Below are 23,354 nucleotides of genomic sequence, written 5' to 3'. Positions count from 1 at the left end.
AAACAGAAAAGAAAAAGAGGAGATTTAGTCACCTTGGAAAACCATTTATTGAACAAGTTTTTTTTTTTAACTGCAGCAGCACAAGTTGTCAGAGCTCAGAGAATCAAGCAAAGTTGAATAGAGTAAATGCCTTTCTTGGCAAAATTGACATAGGTAAAATACAGAATTACAGAACATGTTTCTGGCTTAAAGAATAGCCTGAAAATAACAGCACCAGTATTTAACATTTGTTGCCAGTCTCATTTCTGTCACTGGTATGAAGTATGCTTTTAACTGGTGGTGCATCTCACAATAACCCACTGCCAGTCATCTAAAACAAAGAATTTAAAAAAGCAAACAAAAACAAATAAAAAAAAACACAACATGAGCTTTAATTCAACAGTTTAAAAACAGGATGGTAATGTCAAACTAAATCCAGTATATCATTTTAAACATGCAGGGTAAGACAGAATTTACTTCAGAAGAAAAGACTTAGGTCCTTTGTTGTTAATTCAACGGACTTCCATTACACAATATGTAACTCAGCCATCTCTCGAGAAAAGAAAACATGGCTATAAAAAAATTGTTTTTCCTCCTAACCATGGTGAGATCCTGCAGATGAACCATTGTCTGAGGTCCTCATTTTCTTTCGTTAGAACGGGAACGACTGAAAAGTAAACAATTAAGTGAGTAAGTGCAAAATGATCATTAAAATTATTTAGCAGTAACATTAGGTCTTAGGTTACAGTATGATGATTATCATTAACACTTAAACTTGCCTCCTTGACCGTGAGATGGATCTTTGGCATTTCTTGTCTCGGGAGAGAGACCGCTGTCTGCCTCTGTCTCTTGAAAGAGACCTGGTTAACCAAACCAAAAACACAATAAAGATGAATTTTATCATTAATTATCAACAAATGCAGAGTTGAAATAAAAACCGTTATAAGCTTACCTGCTGCGACTGCGGCTTCTCCTCCTATAGTGTAGGTGAAGTAAAAAAAAAAATGAGGCAAAAAATATTTAGTATGTAGAATTCAACTTTCCCATAACTAATGAAACCTTTGGTATTCTTGATCCTTAGAGACATGGATTACTCGTGGAAACGTGGTTACACGTAGTCCCTTGTCTGTTAATAGAAGGATCATCTGCATCCATGAACTGCATCAAGATCAACTCATTAAAAGGAAACTTTGTCCAATGAGCACCAATCATGGAGCCAGATTTCAGAAAATAGGACAAAATCAGGGCTCGACATTAAGGCTTGCCTGGGACAAATACCACTAAAAATACATTACAACTTAATTATGACAAGCGCAAAACATCAGATCATCTATCTGCTGCCTGCTGCGAGGACGTAAAATACTGCTTTTAAACACTGGAGGCATACAGCTTGTGCACAATGATCTACAAAAGGTCCAGGATAAAATTAAATTGCTCCATACTGTGGATGTGATCACAAACAGACTGTGATCATCTTCACTTCTTTTCTCCAATGGATATCACTAAAGGTGGCCTAATGTCGAGCCATGAAATTGCACTCTTATGCCCAGTGAACATCCAAATGTAGTTAATTTTTTGCATATAAAAAATTGAACACTGAAAGTTAAGTTCCTTGACCACATCTTTTGATGTGTAGATTTTTGCAGCTTTCTCTAAATTACATAACTGCTCTGGGAAAACTGTCAAGCACCTTTTATGGTTAGATTAAGCATACAAACTACAAAGAGCAGGATAAAAGCAACTTACTATTTGGGGGGATTTGGACAAGATAGAAATGACGCAAGGAAGCCAGACTGATGGTGAGGGAAGTCGAATTGCCGAGAGGATTTGCCACATGATGCAAATGTTGGAGATATGAAGTTGCTTGGTGGCTGGTTGGAAGGGGTAGTTGTAGATTTTCCCTGCCTTTTTTGGGGGGAAGGATGGGAAGGGATGTAAGCCAAGGGCTGTTCCCGCTGATACAGCAGTTGTGTGGAGAATAGAGAGAGTAAAGACGCCGATTGGTTGATAATGTGAAGTGGGCCGCTGTTGATTGGGTTAAAGTTGGAGGAAGAAGAGGAGGATGCTGGGAACTGCATGCTCAGGGACCAAAAGGTTGGTGGAACCTGACGACTGGCGGTGCGCCTTGGTCATGTGACAACACCAGCCAAGCTGATTGGGGCTCCCTGGTCAGCAGTCACATGATGCTGAAAGAAGACTAGTTGACTGACTCAGATGGTGAGAAGCGTGGTGGTGACTCTGCAACGGGGTTCAGTTTTATTAATAGATGGCAACTGAACTCAGAAAGAAAACAAAATTTACACCTGCAGAATGTAATTCTAGAAAGTACCTATGAGAATGATTGCTTGATGATGAATTGCAAAAAGTGCCTCTTAAGATGTCCCCGTAAAGCAATAGCACTCTGACAGAGCCTGTTTTGTTGCTTGCTTTTTTTAAACAAACATATTGTTATAAGAGTTCATCAATAGTCAAATGCTAACATAAGCTACCTTTGGACTTAGCAAAAAAAAAAAAAAACAAAACAAAACGACAAAACACCTTGAAAACAATGAAATAATGAAGAAAGTTTGTTATAAAGTGTCACTCCTGTAAATTAAGATTTTTTTAAACATATTGAGAAAAGGGAATGACACCTATTAATCAAATCCCAAAGCAGCTGGATCCAAATTTTATCTATTGATGAACTCATTTTGTATGTGTGCTAATAATAATAATATTATTTTACTATCATGTTTAACAGCACTAAGAGCTCTAACAATAAAATTTAGGTCACAGCAACTACCAATCACCTCCTACTTGGTTTTGGCTTTGGTTTAAGCTTCAATAGGTCTGAGATCTAAAGATATAAGAGATTATTTGCCAGTGTGGGAGGTTGGCAGATTTAAATGACTTTACCAAATGAACTTATATTTAGATAGAGTAAAAAAAATTAATGCTTACAGTGTGTGGGGATTGTAAATCAGCTTTGTCATTCGTGCTTTAGAAAAACACTGCACACAATGAGACTGTATGTAAACAAATAAAGTGACTCATGAGTCAAGTAGGAAATACATACCTGCGTCTGACTGGAGGACTACGTCGCCTAAAATCATCGCGAGGGCGTCTACCCCAGGATGGAGGATGGCCCCGACTCCTTGAGCGCTTTTCCCCATTGGATAACTCAACACGCACTCGACAGCCACACATGTTTCTGAGCACAAATCATCACGAGTGGGAAAGTGCCAAAAAAAGTAAAAGAAAATAGAGAAAATTTTGATTACGGTGTTAAATTAGTTACCTTCCATCCAGTTCTTTCACAGCATCGGATGCATCTCTGGGATCTTCAAACTCTACAAAAGCAAAGCCTGGGGGATTCCTGGCAACCCAAACACTTCTCAAGGGGCCATAGTACCCAAAAGCAGTTTCCAACTCTGTCTTGTTTCCATTGTTTCCTAGATTCCCAACATAAACCTTGCAGTCAAGGGGAAACTGGTCATTGTGGCCTGAAAAAAGAGAGACACAAACATGGAGGCATATGGTTCAGGTGGTCACATCATCTTCTAAAATATCTTTCCTTGTTTTGTAATGCCTATGTAAAGCACTTTGTAACTTATATCTGTAAAAAGTGCTCAACAAATATATTTTTTATATTTACATTTCCTAATAACTTATTTTGCATTATCTAATAATGTTACTTGTGAAATGCATGTACACAGCTTGTGAGTTTCCTTTCTGCATTTTGTATTGAGATATTTCAAACCACAAAAATCCAGACTGCAACCAAAATTTGAGAGTATGCAAATTAAAGTTTCACAAGGTCACATTCATGCAAATGCATTATGATCATTTTCATTAGTACCCCTGCTAGCACTTGGTGCCCTATGCATAGCATGTTATGTGCATGTACATCATGAAGAACCATGATATTGGATAACTAAGATCTTGGTTTGGGTTGACATTGAAACATAAATGCCAGTGTAACTTTCCCCATGTGCTACACAGACAGGGACAAGCTTTGGAATCAAAGATGATAATAATTCTAAAAAAGGTGTAACCAAATCACGTACTGGTCTGACCGTTGCTAGCAGTGTAAAAGTTAGACTGGTGTCCCGACACTACTGTCACAGAAGACAGCATTTATAATACCCATCCCTATTTAGAATATGGGTGACTGTACTATATTTATATCATGAGCCCCTAGTGCTTTAAGTGCTCCTCTAAGATGACACTAGTGATGCAGCCAAAGGTAATAACTGCAAGAAAATGATGCAAGGCATTATTTCTGCACAGCATTTATTGCAGGGATATTTTAGTGTCTCAGATCATGGTAATAATAACCCAGAATCGCCTAATTAATAGCATGTCCATCTCAAGTAAAACCACTTAAAAACTGCACTAAATATACACACAATACAGGGCATAAGCACTGACGGCATGATACTCTCTCATGAACACTTGAAGGATACCTATCTTGAATTTCTTGCATAATTTGTGTATATAACTGCAACCTTTCATGATGAATGTTATCTGTTACCAATTCTTTAATTTTAATATTAATTCTACATTAATTATATTAATGCTCCAAATAGAGTAAGTCAGTCTCCCTGTGTTTAATTACACACAGCAAATGCCATATGTTTAATGAATGTGACTTAGGTGTGATCAGTCATCCAATAACTAAACTAATAATGAAACTGGGTGTGTCAAGCTTTAGGCTTATCACCTCAGCGAAAGAATTTCCCTGGGGAAACACCCTAGTGTTTTGAGCGGGAGCAACAATGAAACATCGAGAAATCAGATTAACAAATGACCGAAACTTACTCATTTCACCAGCTTTAAATATCCACTTGTTAGAGCCTTACAGACAGAGGTGCCTGAAAGGAGAGTCAGTCAGAAAATGTTACAGCCACACAAATGTGTTAGCTACATAAACAATTGTCACAATTCACTGTCCATAAAGGAAATCCTGGTATCTATGTTCATCTTGACAAGGCATTCCATTCTCCGCCTCTGGGAAAGAGGCCTATTTACTGCTATTAAATTTTCTACATTAAACATTAGCACGCAGATTTGGCCGGGTATTGACTACAACAAATTGGACCCCATTATTGGATCATATAGCCCTACATAGCAGAGTGCTAACGTTGGCTGCACGTTAACCAGCTAGCTTTAGCTTGCAACCAAAAGTATGTTAGCTCATGCGTATCGGCGACCAGGTAATCATTAACCTGTCTTTACATGCTCTTGGTTAGTTTAAAACGCACATTTTCCCGGTAAACATTATCACTAACGTTACACAAACCTCATACTTCCGCGTCTAACCGAGCTTAAGTTGCCAAATATTTATGTTGCAGTGATTCCCAAATCCCCCAAAACAGCCTAGCAAACATTGACGCTAACGTTAGCTTAGTTAGCTAGAACAGCATGTAGCAGCATAGGCTAGCAAATTTTACATTTATCACGACGAAACGGTTAGGAAGAAAATTACTGAGCCCACCAGCACACCAACGGACGTTACATTATACATTACGTGAATGGACACAAGCAGTTTAATATGTCTAAGACATGTAGCTCACCTTTGTTGTGTCTGCAGTTCGATAGAAACGTTAGCGGCAGATTTCACGGCTCTCAGTCGCTAGGTTAGCTTGTCTGTTGTGAGCAGTCATACGTAGATATATACACGTAGACGCTACATCACGCGCTACTTCCGGTTCTCTGCCGCTGCCATGTTGGAGCAGGTCCCGAACTGTTGGGCTGAAAATAGAAAATAGAAAATGCCAGACCTCAGTGCTGTCATGGGATTTACTAATGATAGAAAAATCAAAAACAAGCCACAGGGAGACACATTTCACAGGTGAGAAATTATTTTACAATAATTATACTGTCAGGAACGAGTTGAGTTTGATATAGCCCATCACAACTATCTATTTCAAGTGACTGTCCCATTACGACTTTAAGCTAACTTATGTCAGGTGAAGAAAATAATAGGATGAACTTCTGTCAGTAAGAAAACGGTTATATTTATCAGTCGGCTATGTCCCTCTAATTTAACCCATACTTTATTGAGTTAAGTCGTCCTTAATTATCTAAAGTGTTTGTTCACACCTGTTTCATGACGATCATATTAACGTTACATACAATCTTTTACATGCCCGAATTGTAACGTTAGCAGGTGCACTGCAGCATGAAACATCAACGTTACAGCAACATCTCTGTCCCCATGTATTATCTACTCACATTTTCTTTTAAAATGCGTCAAATATTATATTAAGAACTGCTTAAATTTGGCTGTAGATTAAAGTCTTCCTTATCACGTAAACACAGAATAATACACATTAAAATACTTTTTGTTTTTCCTGAGCTTTTGTGGTTGTCTCTATGTGCTCAATTTCACCATGTCCTCTGTGCAAAGTAATCAACTTCAAAAATTAAGATAGACTTCAATTATTTTATAGGCTATGTTAAACTGTCTGGTATATATATAAAATATAATTAATTATATATAAATCAAGATTCAATACTTTATTGCCAAATCGACATGTTGATAGGAATTTGTTTCAGTGGAGCTTCACACACTGACAAAGAAACACTCACTCAATATGTTACACAATAAAATAAATACATAAAAATAAGATAAAATCCAGACCATTAAAGGGAATAAATACTAAAATAATAAAATAGTACTAAGGCACCTGTAGAGGGATTGGCAGCATCAAATACAGTATAAAGTGCACAGTAAAATGAGTAAAATATATATATATATATATATATATATATATATATAGTCATTGCACATAAAACAGTTCAGATTGTGTTGCTTAAAATAATTACTAGTCCCTTTTATTAGCCCAGTGTAGCTACACATTTAGACAAATAAAGGCTTGTCTCAATTAGACTCCTGGTCTTTTTTAATAGAAGTTCTTCAGCTGTATAAAAGCAGGTTGTTGGCTCCCTCTAATTATGTGTCCATTCCTTGATTACCCTGTAAGTTATTCATAGTCTATTAGTCTGTAAGGGTCCTCAGATCAAACGATTTTAAAAGGGTTTTTAATCCAAGCTGTATATCCAAGAGTATTGTTTGAACAGGATAAAATGGTGTTGTGCCAGTATGCTGGGTGCTGTAATCCTTGAGTGCTGTAACTCTGTCTATCTGATGCTCTGTTTGTCAGAGCTAGATCAAATGAATGATTCTTAATAAATATTTATCTGAAGCCTATTTTTTTATACAATATTCATACTGGTTTAAAGAAACAATTTGATTGTATATCCTTTGCTGAACAACAGTTTTGTATGGAAGGAAAAGGGCCTGTCCCAAATTAAGGCCTGTTGATTTTAGTGATTAGGCAAATGTTATTATATATTATTGTTATGTTATATGATTTGAAGGTTTTTTCACACACACATATTCTTTTCTCATAAAAAAGAGTAGCGTAGCTTGAGCATAACTTTCACTTCTGGCCTTTTCCTCCCATGTTTCATGATGTTTATCTGCTTGTCACACATTCCATATTCCAGTTTTGATCTGAGCTATTGTCTTTATAATTAAGCCTGCCAGGCTTAATTATAAAGACAAAAGCTCAGATCAAAACTATGTAAAAACGGGGCGTCGGTGGCTTGGTGGTGGAGCGGGCTCCTCATGTACAAGGCTGTTGCAGTGGTGGCCCGGGTTCGACTCCGGCCTGTGGCCCTTTGCTGCATGTCTCTCACTCTCTCTGTCCCCCTTTCACACTTCACTGTCCTGTCAATTAAAGGCAAAAAATGCCCATAAAATATCTTTAAAAAAAACTATGTAAAAACATATTTGATTTAGTTGTAAAAGTTCTGCGTAGAAGGTTAGCGAGCTAAATCTGGATCACTCATAGAGCTAAGGCTAACTTAGCTCAAAGTTCTCTACCCTGTTAGGGCTATAGACCAACATGAACCAGCACACCCATTATTAATGGAGTGCCTGAGACTGGCCAATATGTTTTCTTGGCAGTTAAACAAATCTCTGTTCTCATATAATGCAATAAAAATGGACTGAATAAACACCTACTCAGCATGAGACTGCAATTCTGAAGCTCAAGGACTTTGAGTCATGCACAGATCAGCTTCAGTTGTACAAGATGATTAGTGTTGTACTCTTCACACACTGGGGGTTGCACTGTTTTGGCTGGTCAGTGTATGTGTTCACACACAAAAAACAAGAACAACAAAGCTAAACAAGGTGAACAACACTTGACTTCTATAAACACTGATGTAACAGGTTGTTTACATACATGATGAGGTTGGGTGGATATGAAGTATATAAAGTGGAACAGCATGCTTGGATTATGCTTGACAGATATTCACATTTTTACAGTGTGGACTTAAGCTGTAATACGTGTTCTTGTGTCTCGTTGTTGCATGCAAAATTGCATCGTGTATTTTCAGACGGACTTGGTTTGTGCACAGGATTCCAAAACATAAGATCAAAAGACAAGCATGGACAGCACTTTTGAGGAGAAGGGACTTTGAGGAAATGACCGTTGAGTTCTCTGCAGCTGTCACTTCAAGGCTGAAGACTTTGACATGACTAGACAGAAAACTCGTCTAAAGGAGGGAGTGACCATGTCACTTCCTGACCATCTTTGGAAAGTTGGTATCATTAAGAAATTGTTTCTATATAAACAATGACAACTTTTCGTGTGATCTTTATCTCTCACATACACATTTGCTTACAAACTATAACTACATGAATACTCTAAGTGTTTTCTACTTTATCTCCAGGTGTCCAGTAGATCCAGGTCAAGCGGGACCTAACGAAAAGCTGCTGCAGAATGTCCTGATGTTGATGATCAGCTGTCAGAGGACCTTCAGGAGTCAGTATTAGTATGCCCTTGACCCAGCTGAAGTTAAAAGACAAGTAACTGAAGCTCAGGAGAAGGTAAATTGTGTCAGGACCTAAGAAATGCCACGGATTGGGAAAGAAGGCACAAGAAGAAGCAAAGTCCCTGCAAGAGGATTTAAAACACAAAAATAGAGAGATACTGCAGCAGAAGCTTGACTTCTACTCTGGTATGTTGAACTGCTCAGCCCCTTCCTTCAACAGATTAAGCAAGTGTAACATTTATAATTTAGTAGTGGTTTAATTGTAGTGTCATTACACAATTTTAGATTGCAGTCTAACCAAAGCTGATGTAATGCAATTGAGCTTTTATCCAGATCATTTCATTTCATGCTTTCTAAGTGCCGGACATTTTAACACTGTCATACCAACTCTGTAAAAATACACACACGTTATCTAACAGTTCCACATGCTCAATTTGCCATGTGCTTGCATACACTGTTTTGTTCTACTTACTCCAAAAATAGTTCCCTGTAGGGTTCAGATTTCTTTACCGTGTCTTTTTCCCATGTATGTTCAAGTCCAAGCCGTATAATGATATTCACTTTAACGCTGTTTAACATCATGAGACTAAGGTTTTATACAGCAAGTATTTGCATACTGACATTTTTTCATATTTCAAAAGAATCTGTCTGTGACTGGTTTTGTCATCAACATTGAAGTATGGACCCTGATGGTACCAGAGCTGCTGCGTCCACACATGGCTTCAGCCAGGATCATTTGGAGCTTCGTTTTTCCACCAGGGCCTCATATATGAGCTGATGTGTAAGTGCACCATGCTATTAAGAGAGAAGGCTTAGTTTTTTTTTCTCAATTGTAAAAAAACAACTCATTAATACTTCGTGGATGGAACAACAACCTGGGTGTGGTTCACTACCATAGTGTTTTCCACTGTCTCATGGTCCGTTGTCTCATGGTCTCATGGGCAGTCAACATCAGAGCACTGGGTGACACTTGGGACATGTTATACACAGTACCAGCTGAGGTCTCTGACATGGTACCCTTTTCATTTGAGAATATCGCTAGTGTCCATCTACATCCCAACCCTCTCCTATGGTGATGAGCTCTGGGTAGTGACCGAAAGAATGAGATCGCAGATACAAGCAGCCGATATGTGTTTCCTCTGTGGGGCGGCTGGGCTCAGCCTTAGAGATAGGGTAAGGAGCACGGACATCCGTAGGGAGCTCGGAGTAGAGCCTCTGCTCCTTCAAGTCAAAAGGGGTCAGTTGAGGTGGTTGGGGCATCTGATCAGGATGCCTCCTGGGCGCCTCCCATTGGAGGTGTTCCGTGCACGTCCCACTGGTAGGAGGCCCTGGAGTAGACCAGGACACGTTAGAGGGATTACATATCTCACCTGGCCTTGAAACGCCTTGGGGTCCCCCAGGAGGAGCTGGAAAATGTTGCTAGAGAGAGGGACGTCTGGGGTGCTTTGCTTGGCCTGCTGCCCCCGCGACTGGCCCTGGTTAAGCGGATGAAAATGGCTAGTGTGATGTCAGTCCTCAGCTACCTGCAGGGCTGGGTATTGTTTAAAAGATTACAACACCAGTACCAATACCAGACCCCTTAAATTTATATTCTAACCAATTTGAAATAGGTCCTCCACTATTCATGCATTTATTTTTATTAGATACAGGTGTTTAGAAAAGTCATACTTTGAAAAGTTCTGAAGGTGTCTCGACACGCTGAACTGCCAACTCTGTCAAATACTCCACACTCAAATTTACAAGATCAACCGGATCAAAAGGTTTCCAAAAGATCAAGATTGCACGTGAAATATTATCCCAAACCTTCTGTTTAAAATAGTGGGTGGTCTAAATTTTTTTATTAATGTGCCCTTATGCTGTCGTTAAACTTCCAAACTCTCCAACTTGTAATAGTCAAGCTCATATATGTTGGCCCCTTCTGTTTACACAGAACTGTTCTTCTCACAAATGTTTTTCACGTTTTCAGTATCACATACAGAAACAAAACATTATATTTGAAGATCGGTTAAACAACAACTTCTGCTTGTAAAACAGTGATGCAACTGTGACAGGCTCCTGTAGTCAAAGGAGGATTTTATAGAGAGATACAGTGTAACTGTCTCCCAACATGACCACAGTACAGCAATGAATGAAGCATCATCTGGTCTTATATGCTTATCATGTTACAAGTCAGATAGATATGACATTGTTACTCTAGCCAATTACAACATAACTATTGATGGTATTTCCATATTTGACAAAAAAATCAACAATACCTTAGAGCATTAATGCCTATTAGATAAATATAAATATAAATGGACAGAGTGAGCCCTTGATGGCAGAACATGAAATACTGTGTTTACTTTCCCCTACAAATATGTGGTGCCTGAATCAAAGAGCTGTTATTTTAAATCATACACTAGTGTCACCTGGTTAATTGCAATATTTATGAGTACATTCCTAATATAAATGACAAATGCTCTTTGCGTAAACACATGGGGGAAACGCTTTGTTTATTCAGTGTGTACATGTGACAGCTGAGTTTCAGTTGCATCTTAAAACATATTTTGATAGGGAAATTTTATTTAAAGAACATGATTGGCTATTAATATCCAACAATCCTGATTTCTCCAGCAATGACCTGATATGTCATTAATTTGCTGATTATTTTAGCCAGATTTAACATAAATAAAATGAAATTCATCATGAAATTACCATCTTATGTTACATTTAAACAAACAGATTGAAGTATACATCTTCAAACTCTATCACATTTAAAAACTTGTAAGAATAAAATTAAACTAAATTATTAATTTAAGCAAAGTCATCAATATTATTGCTGATTAAGTAAACCTCTATTGTTCAAACTAGTGTTTTTGTCTTTACTGTACTATTTATATTCCCTCAAATCCCTTGTTTGCCCACAGTTGCCTTTCTTTTTTGTGTGTATTGGTGAATGTTGGATGCACATACTGCCATCTACTGTACTGGAGGAGACACACAATACAATAAATACAGAGTATCTTAAGAGAAGAGAAGCTTTATTGATTCATAGAGGGGAAATTCATATGTTGCAGCAGTGCAAAGACAGAAATAAGAACAGGTTAACTGAGAATTCAACAGAATACAGAACAGAACAGAATAAACAAAAATAAGAATAAGAATAAACAAAAAAAGAGGTATATATTAATTGTAGAAGAAGTAAAACTATACAAGAGCAATTAAAGAAAATGTTAGGAGGTAAGTGAAGACTTAAAGTAGCCCTAAAACATACAATTTTAACCAGACATTCTTTGAGAAAACAGATTGATTCTTTCCAAAAAAAAAAACATGTTTTCTAATTCTTCCAAACAGGTGCACAACATTACCCTCTGAACATCAGAACAACTTCCCTAACAACCTCTTTTAAACTGTGCTCAGCATTTATTATAAAGACAAACTATTTAGTCATCCTGCAGTAATAGTGAATCAATAACCCATTACATAACTGCTGAGGTTACAACACAAATAAAGAGAATCCAGGCTAATTTACATGCTGAAGAGTAGGCCTTTAGTCTGCTCTGCTCCTGCACAAGCTTTCATAATCCTTCAGCCAACATTGTCTCTGTCCTCCTCACAGTGAGCCACTTTAACTGTGCAGGCACATTTTCTCCTGTTACCATCACCAGAACCATCCAGTACACTCTGTGCAGAGATAAGTAGGTAGAGAGAGTGGTTAATTAAACCTGATGGGAAATTTCAGGGTTACAGCAGCTATGTCAGAAAAGATAAAAGCAAAAAAAAGCCTTAAATCACAAACAACCAATAGAATAAAGTAAAGTTTTGGACAGAAGCTGAACTAAAAGGTATACGCGGTAGGAGTACACACTTTATGTATGTATTAAATGAACACTGTACAACAGTAGTGCCACAGTAACACACTACATGAGCGCAAGTCGACAATAATAAGCTATAGACAGTCATGCTGTGTTCCTGTGCCTTTCTTGCCTTTCTCTGTCTTCTCATTGACAACTTTTATTTCATGCACTGGTGCATGGAACTTTTAAAATGACCTGCACTACTATTGTTTTACAGCACCATTTGTAATATTAGTTCTTTTTTCTCTGCACTTCCGCCATAGCCTGGCCAGATAAACCACTGCAACATTTTTTTTTCTAAGTTCAACTGCAAGGAAATCTTCATTATGTTGTAATGTAAGTCTAGCTGACCTCCCATTTAGTTTTCTCAAAAACTGTACAGTAAAGTAGCTTCATATTTTACATAGTTGTAGTCAGGGTCATCCTGAACAGGATTACATTGAAAATGTTAACAAACCTCTGAAAGAAAATACATTTAATTTGTGAGAGTAAAAAAATGAGGACATTTTCAATATGTTACTGTGTCATTATAACAAACTTTCCCTCTACACTAATGTGCAATGAAGCAGAAATCCACTGCATTTCGCAAACCTATTATGAAAAGGTTTATTGTATTAGGACTTCCTTGGTGACGCCACATATTCAACAAGCCTCATTTAATATATGATGTGTAATAAATTGTTTCTTTAACGTGCATCTTTCTATGTCCTTTTTTGCCACTCCAAGGACCTCTACCATAATAGCATAAATAGATGCACATCAAAATCCAAGCAGTGGTTGGCTTGACCGGTAGTGTCATGATCAGTGCAAGAGAGTTGGCAATCCTGCACAACATGTTTTGTACCAAGTTGCGTGCACCACTGAATGTAGAGTTGAGAATTTTGGGAAATTTTACATGCCCTACCATGCATATGTAAGTCGTAATTCAAGCCTTAATGGTACTTTATACTCCACTAGATTAAAAGTTTACATTAAAAACATTATCAGTACGTGAAAAACAATAAATCCTTTAACAAAAAAATCAGAGGTTGTGTTCCTTTTTGTCCTGCACCTCACCCTTTACAAAAAGCTGTCTAATGTTTCCGATGTCTATTAGATGTTAAGCAGTTCCACCAAAGAGATTCTCCATATAAACTTCTCACATTGTTTCATTGAAATAACTATTTTAGGCCCAAAGAGGTAAAACTAAGCTAAAAATATAGAAAAGTCTGAAAAATGAATTCAAATTTGTTGCAGTCAGAAATGTGTTTTTCTTCTTTCTCACCACATTAATGATCTCACGACCCCACAGATTTATCTTGTGACCCTTTGTGAAGGACCTCACCCCTTGTTTAATACTATAATAACTGTATATAAAGTATTCAAATGTAGTTCCAACCTTATTATTGATAGTTTAATATTTATCATATAAGTCACAATTGGCTGATTCTCTGTGAAACAAATATTACTTTTAACAGCTGAAGTAAATGAAGCTTATAATGCATTCACTTTTACCTTTACTTGTGATAGAGTATTTTTGTGTTTGTACTTTTACTCGAGTTAAGGATCCGAGTTCTTCCACATCTGACGAGGAATAAAATATTTTCAATTATTGAGATGTGACTGCAAATATCCAGGCAGCCCAAATAGCGAGTCTGAGAAAAATCCCTGTCATATTTATGTCATGTTTTCTTCAAATGCATTGCCCGTACAGACGCAGACAGTATATCATTTAGCTGTCATGTTTCATGTTGACAGGAAACATAAACTGTATTCATGCACTTTAGCAGTTACTGCCTGCCATGTAGTGATTACTGTGCAAGGAACGTAAGTAAATCAACAGAGCGGGACTGTTATTGCTCAAGAGGAGAAAAACACCACAAACGACCCCTTGTTCATGTTCAGGTGGGTGGTTAGATACTGTATGTGCACTTCCCGTAAGTAGCGTTGAGCAGGGGAAGAGGTGTGAGTAACAGACGTGTTTGTACCTCTCTGACCCTGAACCTGTCACTCGTCACATCGCAGAATGAAACATATGATGAGAGAAAATGCTTATCTTTATGTGCTCTGTGCTGGAAGTGGAAATCTCTCCTTGTAACTTATGTTATGGTACTGTATATAAATATAGTCTTTAATCAAACACGTTTCACGGTCAGTAACAGTGCTACTGACTTTGTTTTGAAGCATCCTCCTTTGTAACCCAAACATATCACGTGTCTTGTTTGTGGAAATTATCTTAACAGTGTCACTCTCTTAATATGTTTGGGTAAGGGCTCTACCATTATAAGCAGTCAAATTAGTTGCCAAGCAATTACTCAGACGTGTCTCAAGCTTTGGTTAAGGGGTTGTCTGACGTGACAGAATTACAGTGCAATTACTATGTACCCGGCTTCCATGTGACTGATGCCAGATCATTTAAAGAAGAATAATAACCATCATTAGCACAGGTTAAGGCCTGTGCCAAGACGGAGAGAGTTGTTTCAGTATCAAGTTCAGTTCATTATGTCTCAGTGACAATGATTTTACTTCCTCATCTCTTGGGGTCTCACAAACCCTGAATAACATTAACTTCAAAATCAAATTTCTAATGTCATTAATCTGCAACATGTAGACAAGTATTAAAGTTATAACCCTCCCCATTGCCACAAAATGGGTTTACACTGAGAAGAAAGTGGCAAAATGCGGAAATGGTCAGAAAGCATTGTTAAAAAAAGGAAATATGTCATGGTTTATGTGTTATTTAGGCTAACATGAACACCTGCACACCAGTTTATTAGGTACACCGAGTTAGAACTAATGCGGTCTAATACAACGAACCTGCGATAAACCCTCCCTTCTTGGCGGTTATAATATTCAGTTTTTGTTTAAAGTGCTGCTGATTTAAATTTATGATCCTTTGTGTACTGATGATTATACTCTTTTAGCATATATTACAGCTGACCTCTGAAATATCTTATCTGTTCAATATGTTCTGATAAAAGCAGGAAAAATCACTGAGATGAGTCACTGTTAAAAGTGTTTTCCTAGTCGTTAAAGAGGGTCTCCAAAGGAACATTAGCGTTACGTTCCTCGATAATAATGTTCATTTAGGATCAGAGTATGAACTGACAAAAAGTCGGACAAGACAAAAGGAGCCAAACATCTGGAAGTCCCACATCTCCAGTTATGCATGACAGTAATCCAGTGCTCAGGCTTTTAAATAACAAAGCCTGCTCATTAAGGGGACGCACAAAAAAGCCCTTAAAGTTAAAGGCAGATTGTAAATGAATACAGGTCATTTTTATGTCTGACAAAAACCTCCTCAGCTGACCTTTTCAAATGTCTGTGTCGATGGTGGAATATTACTAAGTACACTCACTCAAGTACTGTGTAAAATTTTAAGGCACTTGCACTTGAATACTTTTCTGCCGCTTCACATTTTTGCTTTACCCTATTTCAGAAATGTTGATGTTGGGAAATGTTGTACTTTTTACTCCATTTATTTCTCTGAATCACAACAGATGGTTAACTTATTAGATACATTTCCTTCTCATATATTAAATTACTCAACCGTATAAAGTTTAAAATTAGGTCCACCTCGACCAGTCATAACAAATTACATGCTTCTTACACTTAATAGTCCAATACTATAATAATATTTACTGTACCACTGTAACAGACCATTCTGCATGCATGATAATACTTTTACTTTAGTTTAAATAATCTTTGTTGCCTTTCTGAAATTTTAAATGTGTGACCTTTCCTTGTAATGCAGCATGTATGTACTATTGCGGCTTAAAATATGTGAATACTTCTTTCACCTCTGTCAGCCTATCTATTTAATGTAAACTCATCACAACTGATTATTGATGGATATAAAATGAGCCGCAAATCCTGTCAAGACAAACATACAGTTATTTAAAGTTCAAGTTGAAGTGGAAAAAAAAAGGATCTGCTCAGTTAGTCACCGTTGCACTGTGTTTCTCTTCATGAGCGAGGAATCGTTTATTTAGGGTCCTTGGCAGAGACAGCGGTAAAGAACTGTTTCTTCAGGGGGAAAAAGTTCAGGGATAAAAGGGATCACTCAGGAGATTACTCCCATGTACGTAACACGGATGCCTAGAACACAAACAAAGAGCATTATGTTGCCCGGCTTTATTTTAGTCGCAGCGTGCATGTTTGTGTGAGAGTGAGGTCTTTTCTAACCTCATCCTCACCACTTGTCTTTTGTATCACCAAATGAAGAGTTAAGCTCACTCTGTTGTCTTTGTACATATCCCCCTGCTGCCATAGGATTCTCCTTTTAGCTGTTTAAATGAAACATCTTTTTTTTTTTTCTCATGCCTCCACTCAGGGCAGTGTTTTTCAATCAGATTAGTACAGCACATTCTGTTCTGTTTCACTTCCTGATGACTGTGCAGCCTGTATCCCTGAATGAACTCAACCGCGTGCTTCTGGTTACACCAAGACACTCACTCAGACAGACGTATTTTCGCAACTGCCTGTCAGATTTTAGTCCTTCATACAATATTTAGTAAATGTGTAAGCCAGTTATCAAGTAGACCTGCTATTTGTGTGTTTATTTTAACATGAAACACACAGCTTTTTAGTGAGTGAGTACTGAGCTCTTACTCAGAGTAGTAAAAAAGCTCAACACAAGAATAATAAGTCTGTATAAAGATGTTTATTATACTCCTATGCAACAGGTACAAACTGTTGATTTAACCTTTAGCCTTCCTGTTTCCTACCAGGTTGCTGCTGTCACCACAACAGAAACAAGATGTTCGTGATGTTTGAGGAAGGAAGACAACATCACAGGCCATGTGTCAGTATAGAAATCTATTCATGCATTCCAGTTCAACTCGGGTCAGCTGAGTTCATTTTTGACCTCCACTTGCGCATACAAGACGAGAGGAAGTGCCAGCAAAGCTACTAGGACACCGCAGCACAGAGGAGGGTTTGGGAAAATAAACAAAACTCTGTCTGAGCCGGAGCCCTGATGAGTTTTCATATATCTATGTATTTATTGTTAATGGTTTCAGGTAGGTGGTGGTGCATGGTGAGGGCTGGTTGTCATTAGCTCACAAACACGCAGTCATTCTGCGTCTGTACTATTTTCTCTAGCAACGTGAATAAAATGTTCTAATACGAGAGTGTGTGAAACCTACTTTCTTCCTGATTGCTCAGAAGATTACTCAGCCGGCTGATAACATCCCTGTGGGTTTGCACAATCAGGTTCACTTGTGTTATGTCACCTTTATAATTAACGGGATCATCATGTTCCCTTCAATAGCTGCCTGGCTGTCTGCCAGCAGAGCGGTCAGACAGTGTCCTCCTCACCACCTCTGACTGCAGGATTCACCCACCAGAAACCTGCAATAAAGTTTTAACTATCTGAGCACCACAGTTCAAGCAATTAGAGGGTTCTCACATCAAGAGTCTGCACCAGATTTTTAAAGTTTTTTTTTTTTTTAACGTTTTAATGCTGAACATAAATAGAAGCAGCAGCCATAAAACATGCTGTAGTGCAAACTTCCTATGCTGACATAATAATATACTGGTGTCCTCAGACCACAAACGCACAGAGGCAAGGCCATAAAAATTCTCTATGACTTTTATAGGAAATTCGTCTGCTCTCGCACCTCCCCCCAAATGTATATGTCTGGTTTCAGTGAAAGTCTGACTTCACCAAAGACATTCTTTACATGATTTTTCATTTTCAAACATCTTGTGTTCTTTATTTAAACAGATAATTAAGCAGATTTTTCATTGAAAACAGGATAATGTGCATCTATGCCATTTTTTTTTCCTTCCTCAAAACTGTTGAAACAGTAACTCCCACAATTATGCCTTCCTCTATGCCTCTATGCCTCTATTGTCTCTCTGAATTCTTTTCTCCTTGTGATGACTACAACGGCTGGTATTGACAGCCCTCTGGTCCAAGGTGTGTTGATCAAAGAATCACCTTGTGGAGTTAACAACCCTCAGATTATAGTTTTAATTTTAAAATATAAATATCACAAACCTGCCTTGTGGATCCAAACCTGCTAAAGTCCAAAATGTTCTGACAGTATTGATGACTTTAGCAGGAACTGTCAACTGTGGTACAAAAAAGACACATTTGTCATAAGCAGTTACGTGAGAACATGTTATTTAGAAAGGAGATAAACATATTTAAGTGCTGAACCTAAATACAACTGTGGTTCTTGAAAATTTCCATTATATTTCAGATATGCTATACTTTCTTTCAAACGTTTCTTTCAAAACAAGAGCTTATAGAATATGATGTATTATATCTCCCATCATTACATAAAGTAATTACAACACCTGGACCAGGTTTATAACTTTAAGTTGTCATTTCACACGGGGACTATACTTCTTCTTCACAGTGCATACTTTTACTTTGATATTTAGTTGTATTTTAGTGCTAGGTCTAATTCTTGTTTTATGAGTCACAAAGGGAAATTGAGCTATAGTAACATGTTAGGTTGGAAATAACAATTTTTTTTTAATTTAAGTTAAGTTCTGACATGCTGGCTCTTTACTCAAGTATTAACATGTACAAGTACATTCACTTGACATTTTAGGGGAAATTATTGTAGGCTATATTTTACAGGAAGAAAAGCTTTACAGCTCTCTTTGCATATTAAGATTTGACTTGCAAAACAAGAGCTCAAAAACATAATGCAATGTACTGTGTCTCAACATTACAAGAAATAATTGCGCATAAGATTTGGACCAGATTTCTTACTTAACCTTATCAGTCAACACTTTGACAGTAAGTACTTAATCTCTCAGTATTTATTACAGTATTTGTGAGATGTGACTTGATAAACAAAAGCACATCAAATATGATGCATTACACTTCTCCAGAAATACTTCTGGTTTCAACACTACTTTGAATTTTACTGTTAGGTCTAATACCTTGATTACTTATAAATCAATAACATGATAGGAAGTAATAAAACATACTCAACTTACAGTTTTTACATAGCCTCCTTTACTCAAGCAAGCCTACTTAATTGCAGAGAAATTACTGTATGTTTCTGAAGCTGAAGGCCAACTTAATTCTGTGCAGAATAAGATTTGACTTGTCAAAATAAGAACTCATTAACAGTATTGGTATTATACATTACAAGACATAATGACACATAATCTCTGGACCAAGTTTAAGTTATCACTTCACAGTTTGACAGGGACTATAGTTAGCAAGCAGGTAACCTTTCTGGCATGTTCCCTAAAGGTTCCCCTTAGATTATAGTTTTGCAGCCTTTAAATAAAGTTCTAGGAATATTCTCAGAAGGTTATTTTAGTAAAACCTTTACAGAACCACAGTGCCTCTCTCAGCGAGCTGTAAACAGTTTAGCATTCCCTCCAGTCCACAGAACAGCACCCCGGCTATTGACCTTTAGAGTTAAATGAATTATTAAATAATTATTAAAAAAGACATACTCTAATAACAAATTTTCCTTTAAGCCCTTCATTTTTCACATTAGTTTACATCTTTGCAAAACCTTTGTTTTATAAGATAAGCGCAAGCTAGCTTGTGTTTGTTGTTGTTAATGTTAGCTAACGCTAATCAGCTAGCTAAGCTAATGTTAGCTTATTGATCTTACATCAAAGTTATTTAACATTATGTCCAAATTAAAATTGTGTATAAAACGTGAAATTTAAAAATATTTTCAACGATAAAGCTGATGTCATGTCTTAGGTTTGGGAACAGTCAGAAATATTAAGTTTATACTAACATTGCTTTATTTTGCTAGCTTAAATTGCTGAAGGTGTGCTAACGTATTGTGGACATTAGCTAACAGCTAATGTTACATAAATCAAATGGTCACGTTAGACCTATTGATGTTAGTGAAAGGTGTTTTTGGCTTCACTGGGTTAACTTTGGCAGAGTTACAGAGGTAGTTTAGGTAAATAACATTTTGAGGCGTTAACCTGCCATTTTGGACATTAGGAATAAAATAAAAACCCCACCTTTATCACTTAGCGTTTGCTGGTTTTAAAACTAGGTTACATGCGTCATAACAGTAAATTTGATCAAAAAAGATTTTGATCTGACTAAAATCATTGAATATACACTAAATTGAAAATGATTTTAAGTGCTGTGGAGATATTCTCATCTAAAGAAAAGGAAAATTAACTACTTAAACTGTCTTTGATAGATGAAATATATACATATGAATTGTTTTGTTTTCATATCAGTTACTCCAGCACCACATATCTACCATGTAGCACCATCTGGTCATAATGTTGGAGTCTTAATACTGTATTAGTATCATTACACACAAAGCTACCCTTGTGTCCATATTCATTCTGTCTGACTCTGCACATAATGTGAAGTAACTCAAGCATTTGGCAAGGAGGGCACCAGATAGCCAAATGTCTTTATCAAGAGTCTTGGTGACAACAGACGCTGACAAGTTTACATCTGTAGATCAAAAGCCTGTTGGTGTTTGGTCACCAGATGTCTGAGATATAAATAACTGGTGGATTAAAATGAACTGCTACTAAATTCATATTACCGGTGAACACTGTTACTAAAGTATATATCATCCAGAAAGAAATACAACTGATTTTAGGATATAAAGATTAAATTAGCTGTGCGATCACACATCCAGTTGTGACTTTAATGGAGATTTTTTTTATCAGCCTAATTTTAAAATGAAATATGTTTTAGCCTGACTAAATTTAAGTGCTCTATCAAGTTTTAAACTATTATTTGTTTAGTACAATATATCTACATTGTGGGCAAACAGAATCCTAGCCCTGTCGCCACCAGAGAGCGAGGACTGAGCTGTGAACTGATGAAGACATTTGTCACTATAGTCAAAGGTGTGTGTTGTCATCTGTGTCCATGGTAAATAGTAGCATTATTACCAGTCAAAGCATACAAGCCCAAACAGAACCCTCTGAGAACGTCCCTGTCAGGGCAAAACGTCCCCAGAACAGTTTAGCGGTTAGCGGGGCATTGCAACAGCGTTTTCCTACGGTAGTTTGCCAAACACTTTGGTACTGTAAAACTTATTTTTAAAAATCTTGTCCCAATTAAACACCTAGTCCCTTTTACTAGCCTGGTGTGGCTACACATTTTGACAAATAAATGCTTGTGTCAATTAGACGCCTGGTCTGGTTGCCAAGTTGCCGAGTTCTTCGGATGTATAAAACCTGATTGTTGGCTACCTCAAATTATGTGTCCATTCCTCGATTACCCTGTAAGTTATTCATATTTCTTTAGTCTGTACGGAGTATTGTTTTAATAGGACAAAGTGGGGTTGTGTTGGTATGCCGGGTGCCTTAATCTTCTCTCTCCGATGCGCTGTCTGTCGAAGCTAGATCAAATGAATGATTCATAATTGACATATCTGAAGCCTAGTTTTTATACAAGTAATATTCTTAGTGGTTTAAATAAACAATTTGATTATGTTTCCTGATGTTTGCTGAGCAACAGTTTTGTGTGAAAGGAATTAAAGGACTGCCCCATATAGACACCTGTTGATTTCAGAGACTTAAGCAAATAATAGCCCCTGAATAGCCCCTATGAATCAAAGTTTTGCGGTAGTTCTCAGACAGTAGTTCGCAAAACAGGAATGTTCCACATAGACTATGTAAAGAAGACTGCTTGACCCATGCAGACAATCCTACAGCTAACGTTCACGCAACTGTTCACTGGGTATCCTTCAACTCAAGCAAGTACAGTTGCCTACGATAAAGCACTTATGATCACCATGAACTGGCTGACTGACAATCTTCACCGACCCAGTGTAATACTACTAATACTGCTGAGAGGGAAAACTTACCAAGGCTACAGAATCAGTTTAGGTAGGAAGTAACAGGGCTATATTTAGTCAGGTGACAGTTTTGACACACTTTGTGCAAAACAGCTGTAGGCTATATTTTCTTGGCAGACTGAAATTTGACTTGCAAAATAAGACCTCATTGAATATGACACAATAAACTTCCCCAAATTATACCTTAAGCAGGTTTATAAGTTATTAGTTCACACATGTATTATACTTTAAAATAAAAATTAGATAATGACACATGGATAAATTAGGTATAAATATAATTATTGGTGAGAACTTTGACTTTTAATCCTTAAATGTAGTTTACTTTTATTCTGGTCCAAAATTATGACTTGTATTTTTCATCATAGTGTTGCAACTTTTTATATAAGAGATGTAAATACTTGTTTGAGCACTGAAAACACTGCAGTAATGTAAACACCGGTGTTGACAAATGGTCACAATAAAAGGAAAATTACCACTATATAGTAAGCAGTAGGCATATAATAATGAAAAGCATACAATCATGAGCTTTTGTCGAAATCCCTACCTTCACATAAGTTACAGAAACCTTACAGCAATTGTACATAAAACGCTCAAATCCCCGGTGAACAAAAATACAAAAAGGCGGGGTTTTACCGTCTCCTACAGAAACAGTAATCCGTCTCACCGCGCGTCTTATCAGGCAGTGGGGTGTGCTTTTATTTCGGTGCTTACACATCCCGTCTGTGTGACCAGGGCTCGCCTATTACACAGCAGTGTTGATGATATGTGTTGTCAGCTGAGCGGAGAGGACAGCCTGCTGCGGTACAGGCTGTTCCCGGCCTGGCTCGGCACGGAACGGGTTACAGGTCAGGGTGTCTATTGGAACACAGTGTTCTCATCAGCAGCGGCAGCGGTACAGCTACAGTACAGCCGGAACATTGTGTTACTTTGTGGCTGCTTTCCAAGACCTGCCCCT

At 37.4% G+C, this 23,354-nt stretch overlaps 1 protein-coding gene and 1 pseudogene across 3 annotated transcripts; one reads left to right on the top strand and one right to left on the bottom strand.

Moving 5' to 3' along the window:
* Positions 1-23: 23 nt before the first annotated feature.
* srsf3a (serine and arginine rich splicing factor 3a) lies at positions 24-5,684 on the bottom strand. Of its 2 annotated transcripts, XM_033626478.2 has the most exons (7): positions 5,535-5,683; positions 4,780-4,832; positions 3,257-3,461; positions 3,035-3,169; positions 932-955; positions 759-839; positions 24-646 (listed from the first exon to the last, which is right to left on the bottom strand). In XM_033626478.2, the coding sequence occupies exons 2-7, from the start codon at positions 4,781-4,783 to the stop codon at positions 619-621; spliced, it is 477 nt and encodes a 158-aa protein (XP_033482369.1). In that variant the 5' UTR covers positions 4,784-4,832; positions 5,535-5,683; the 3' UTR covers positions 24-618. The 2 variants fall into 2 exon arrangements, with proteins under 2 accessions (XP_033482369.1, XP_078024831.1); XM_078168705.1 differs by lacking the exon at positions 932-955 and having other exon boundaries at positions 5,535-5,684.
* Positions 5,685-5,732: 48 nt separating this feature from the next.
* LOC117256794 (uncharacterized) lies at positions 5,733-18,240 on the top strand (annotated as a pseudogene). The gene is made up of 5 exons (XR_013490128.1): positions 5,733-5,812; positions 8,392-8,574; positions 8,707-8,994; positions 9,487-9,589; positions 17,354-18,240. The product of XR_013490128.1 is annotated as an uncharacterized LOC117256794 (transcript).
* The last annotated feature ends 5,114 nt before the right edge of the window (positions 18,241-23,354 follow it).

The sequence above is a fragment of the Epinephelus lanceolatus genome, chromosome 1, assembly GCF_041903045.1.
Source record: "Epinephelus lanceolatus isolate andai-2023 chromosome 1, ASM4190304v1, whole genome shotgun sequence".
Taxonomy (NCBI): Eukaryota; Metazoa; Chordata; class Actinopteri; order Perciformes; family Serranidae; genus Epinephelus; species Epinephelus lanceolatus.
This window is presented reverse-complemented; position numbering and strand designations above follow the sequence as displayed.

Bases quoted from the DNA above. Each gene is read 5' to 3' on its own strand.
- srsf3a (XM_033626478.2), bottom strand. The intron at 956-3,034 runs GTATGTATTTCC...CCTACACTATAG, and splicing joins AGTCCTCCAGTCAGACGCAG to GAGGAGAAGCCGCAGTCGCA. The intron at 840-931 runs GTAAGCTTATAA...TTGGTTAACCAG, and splicing joins AGAAGCCGCAGTCGCAGCAG to GTCTCTTTCAAGAGACAGAG.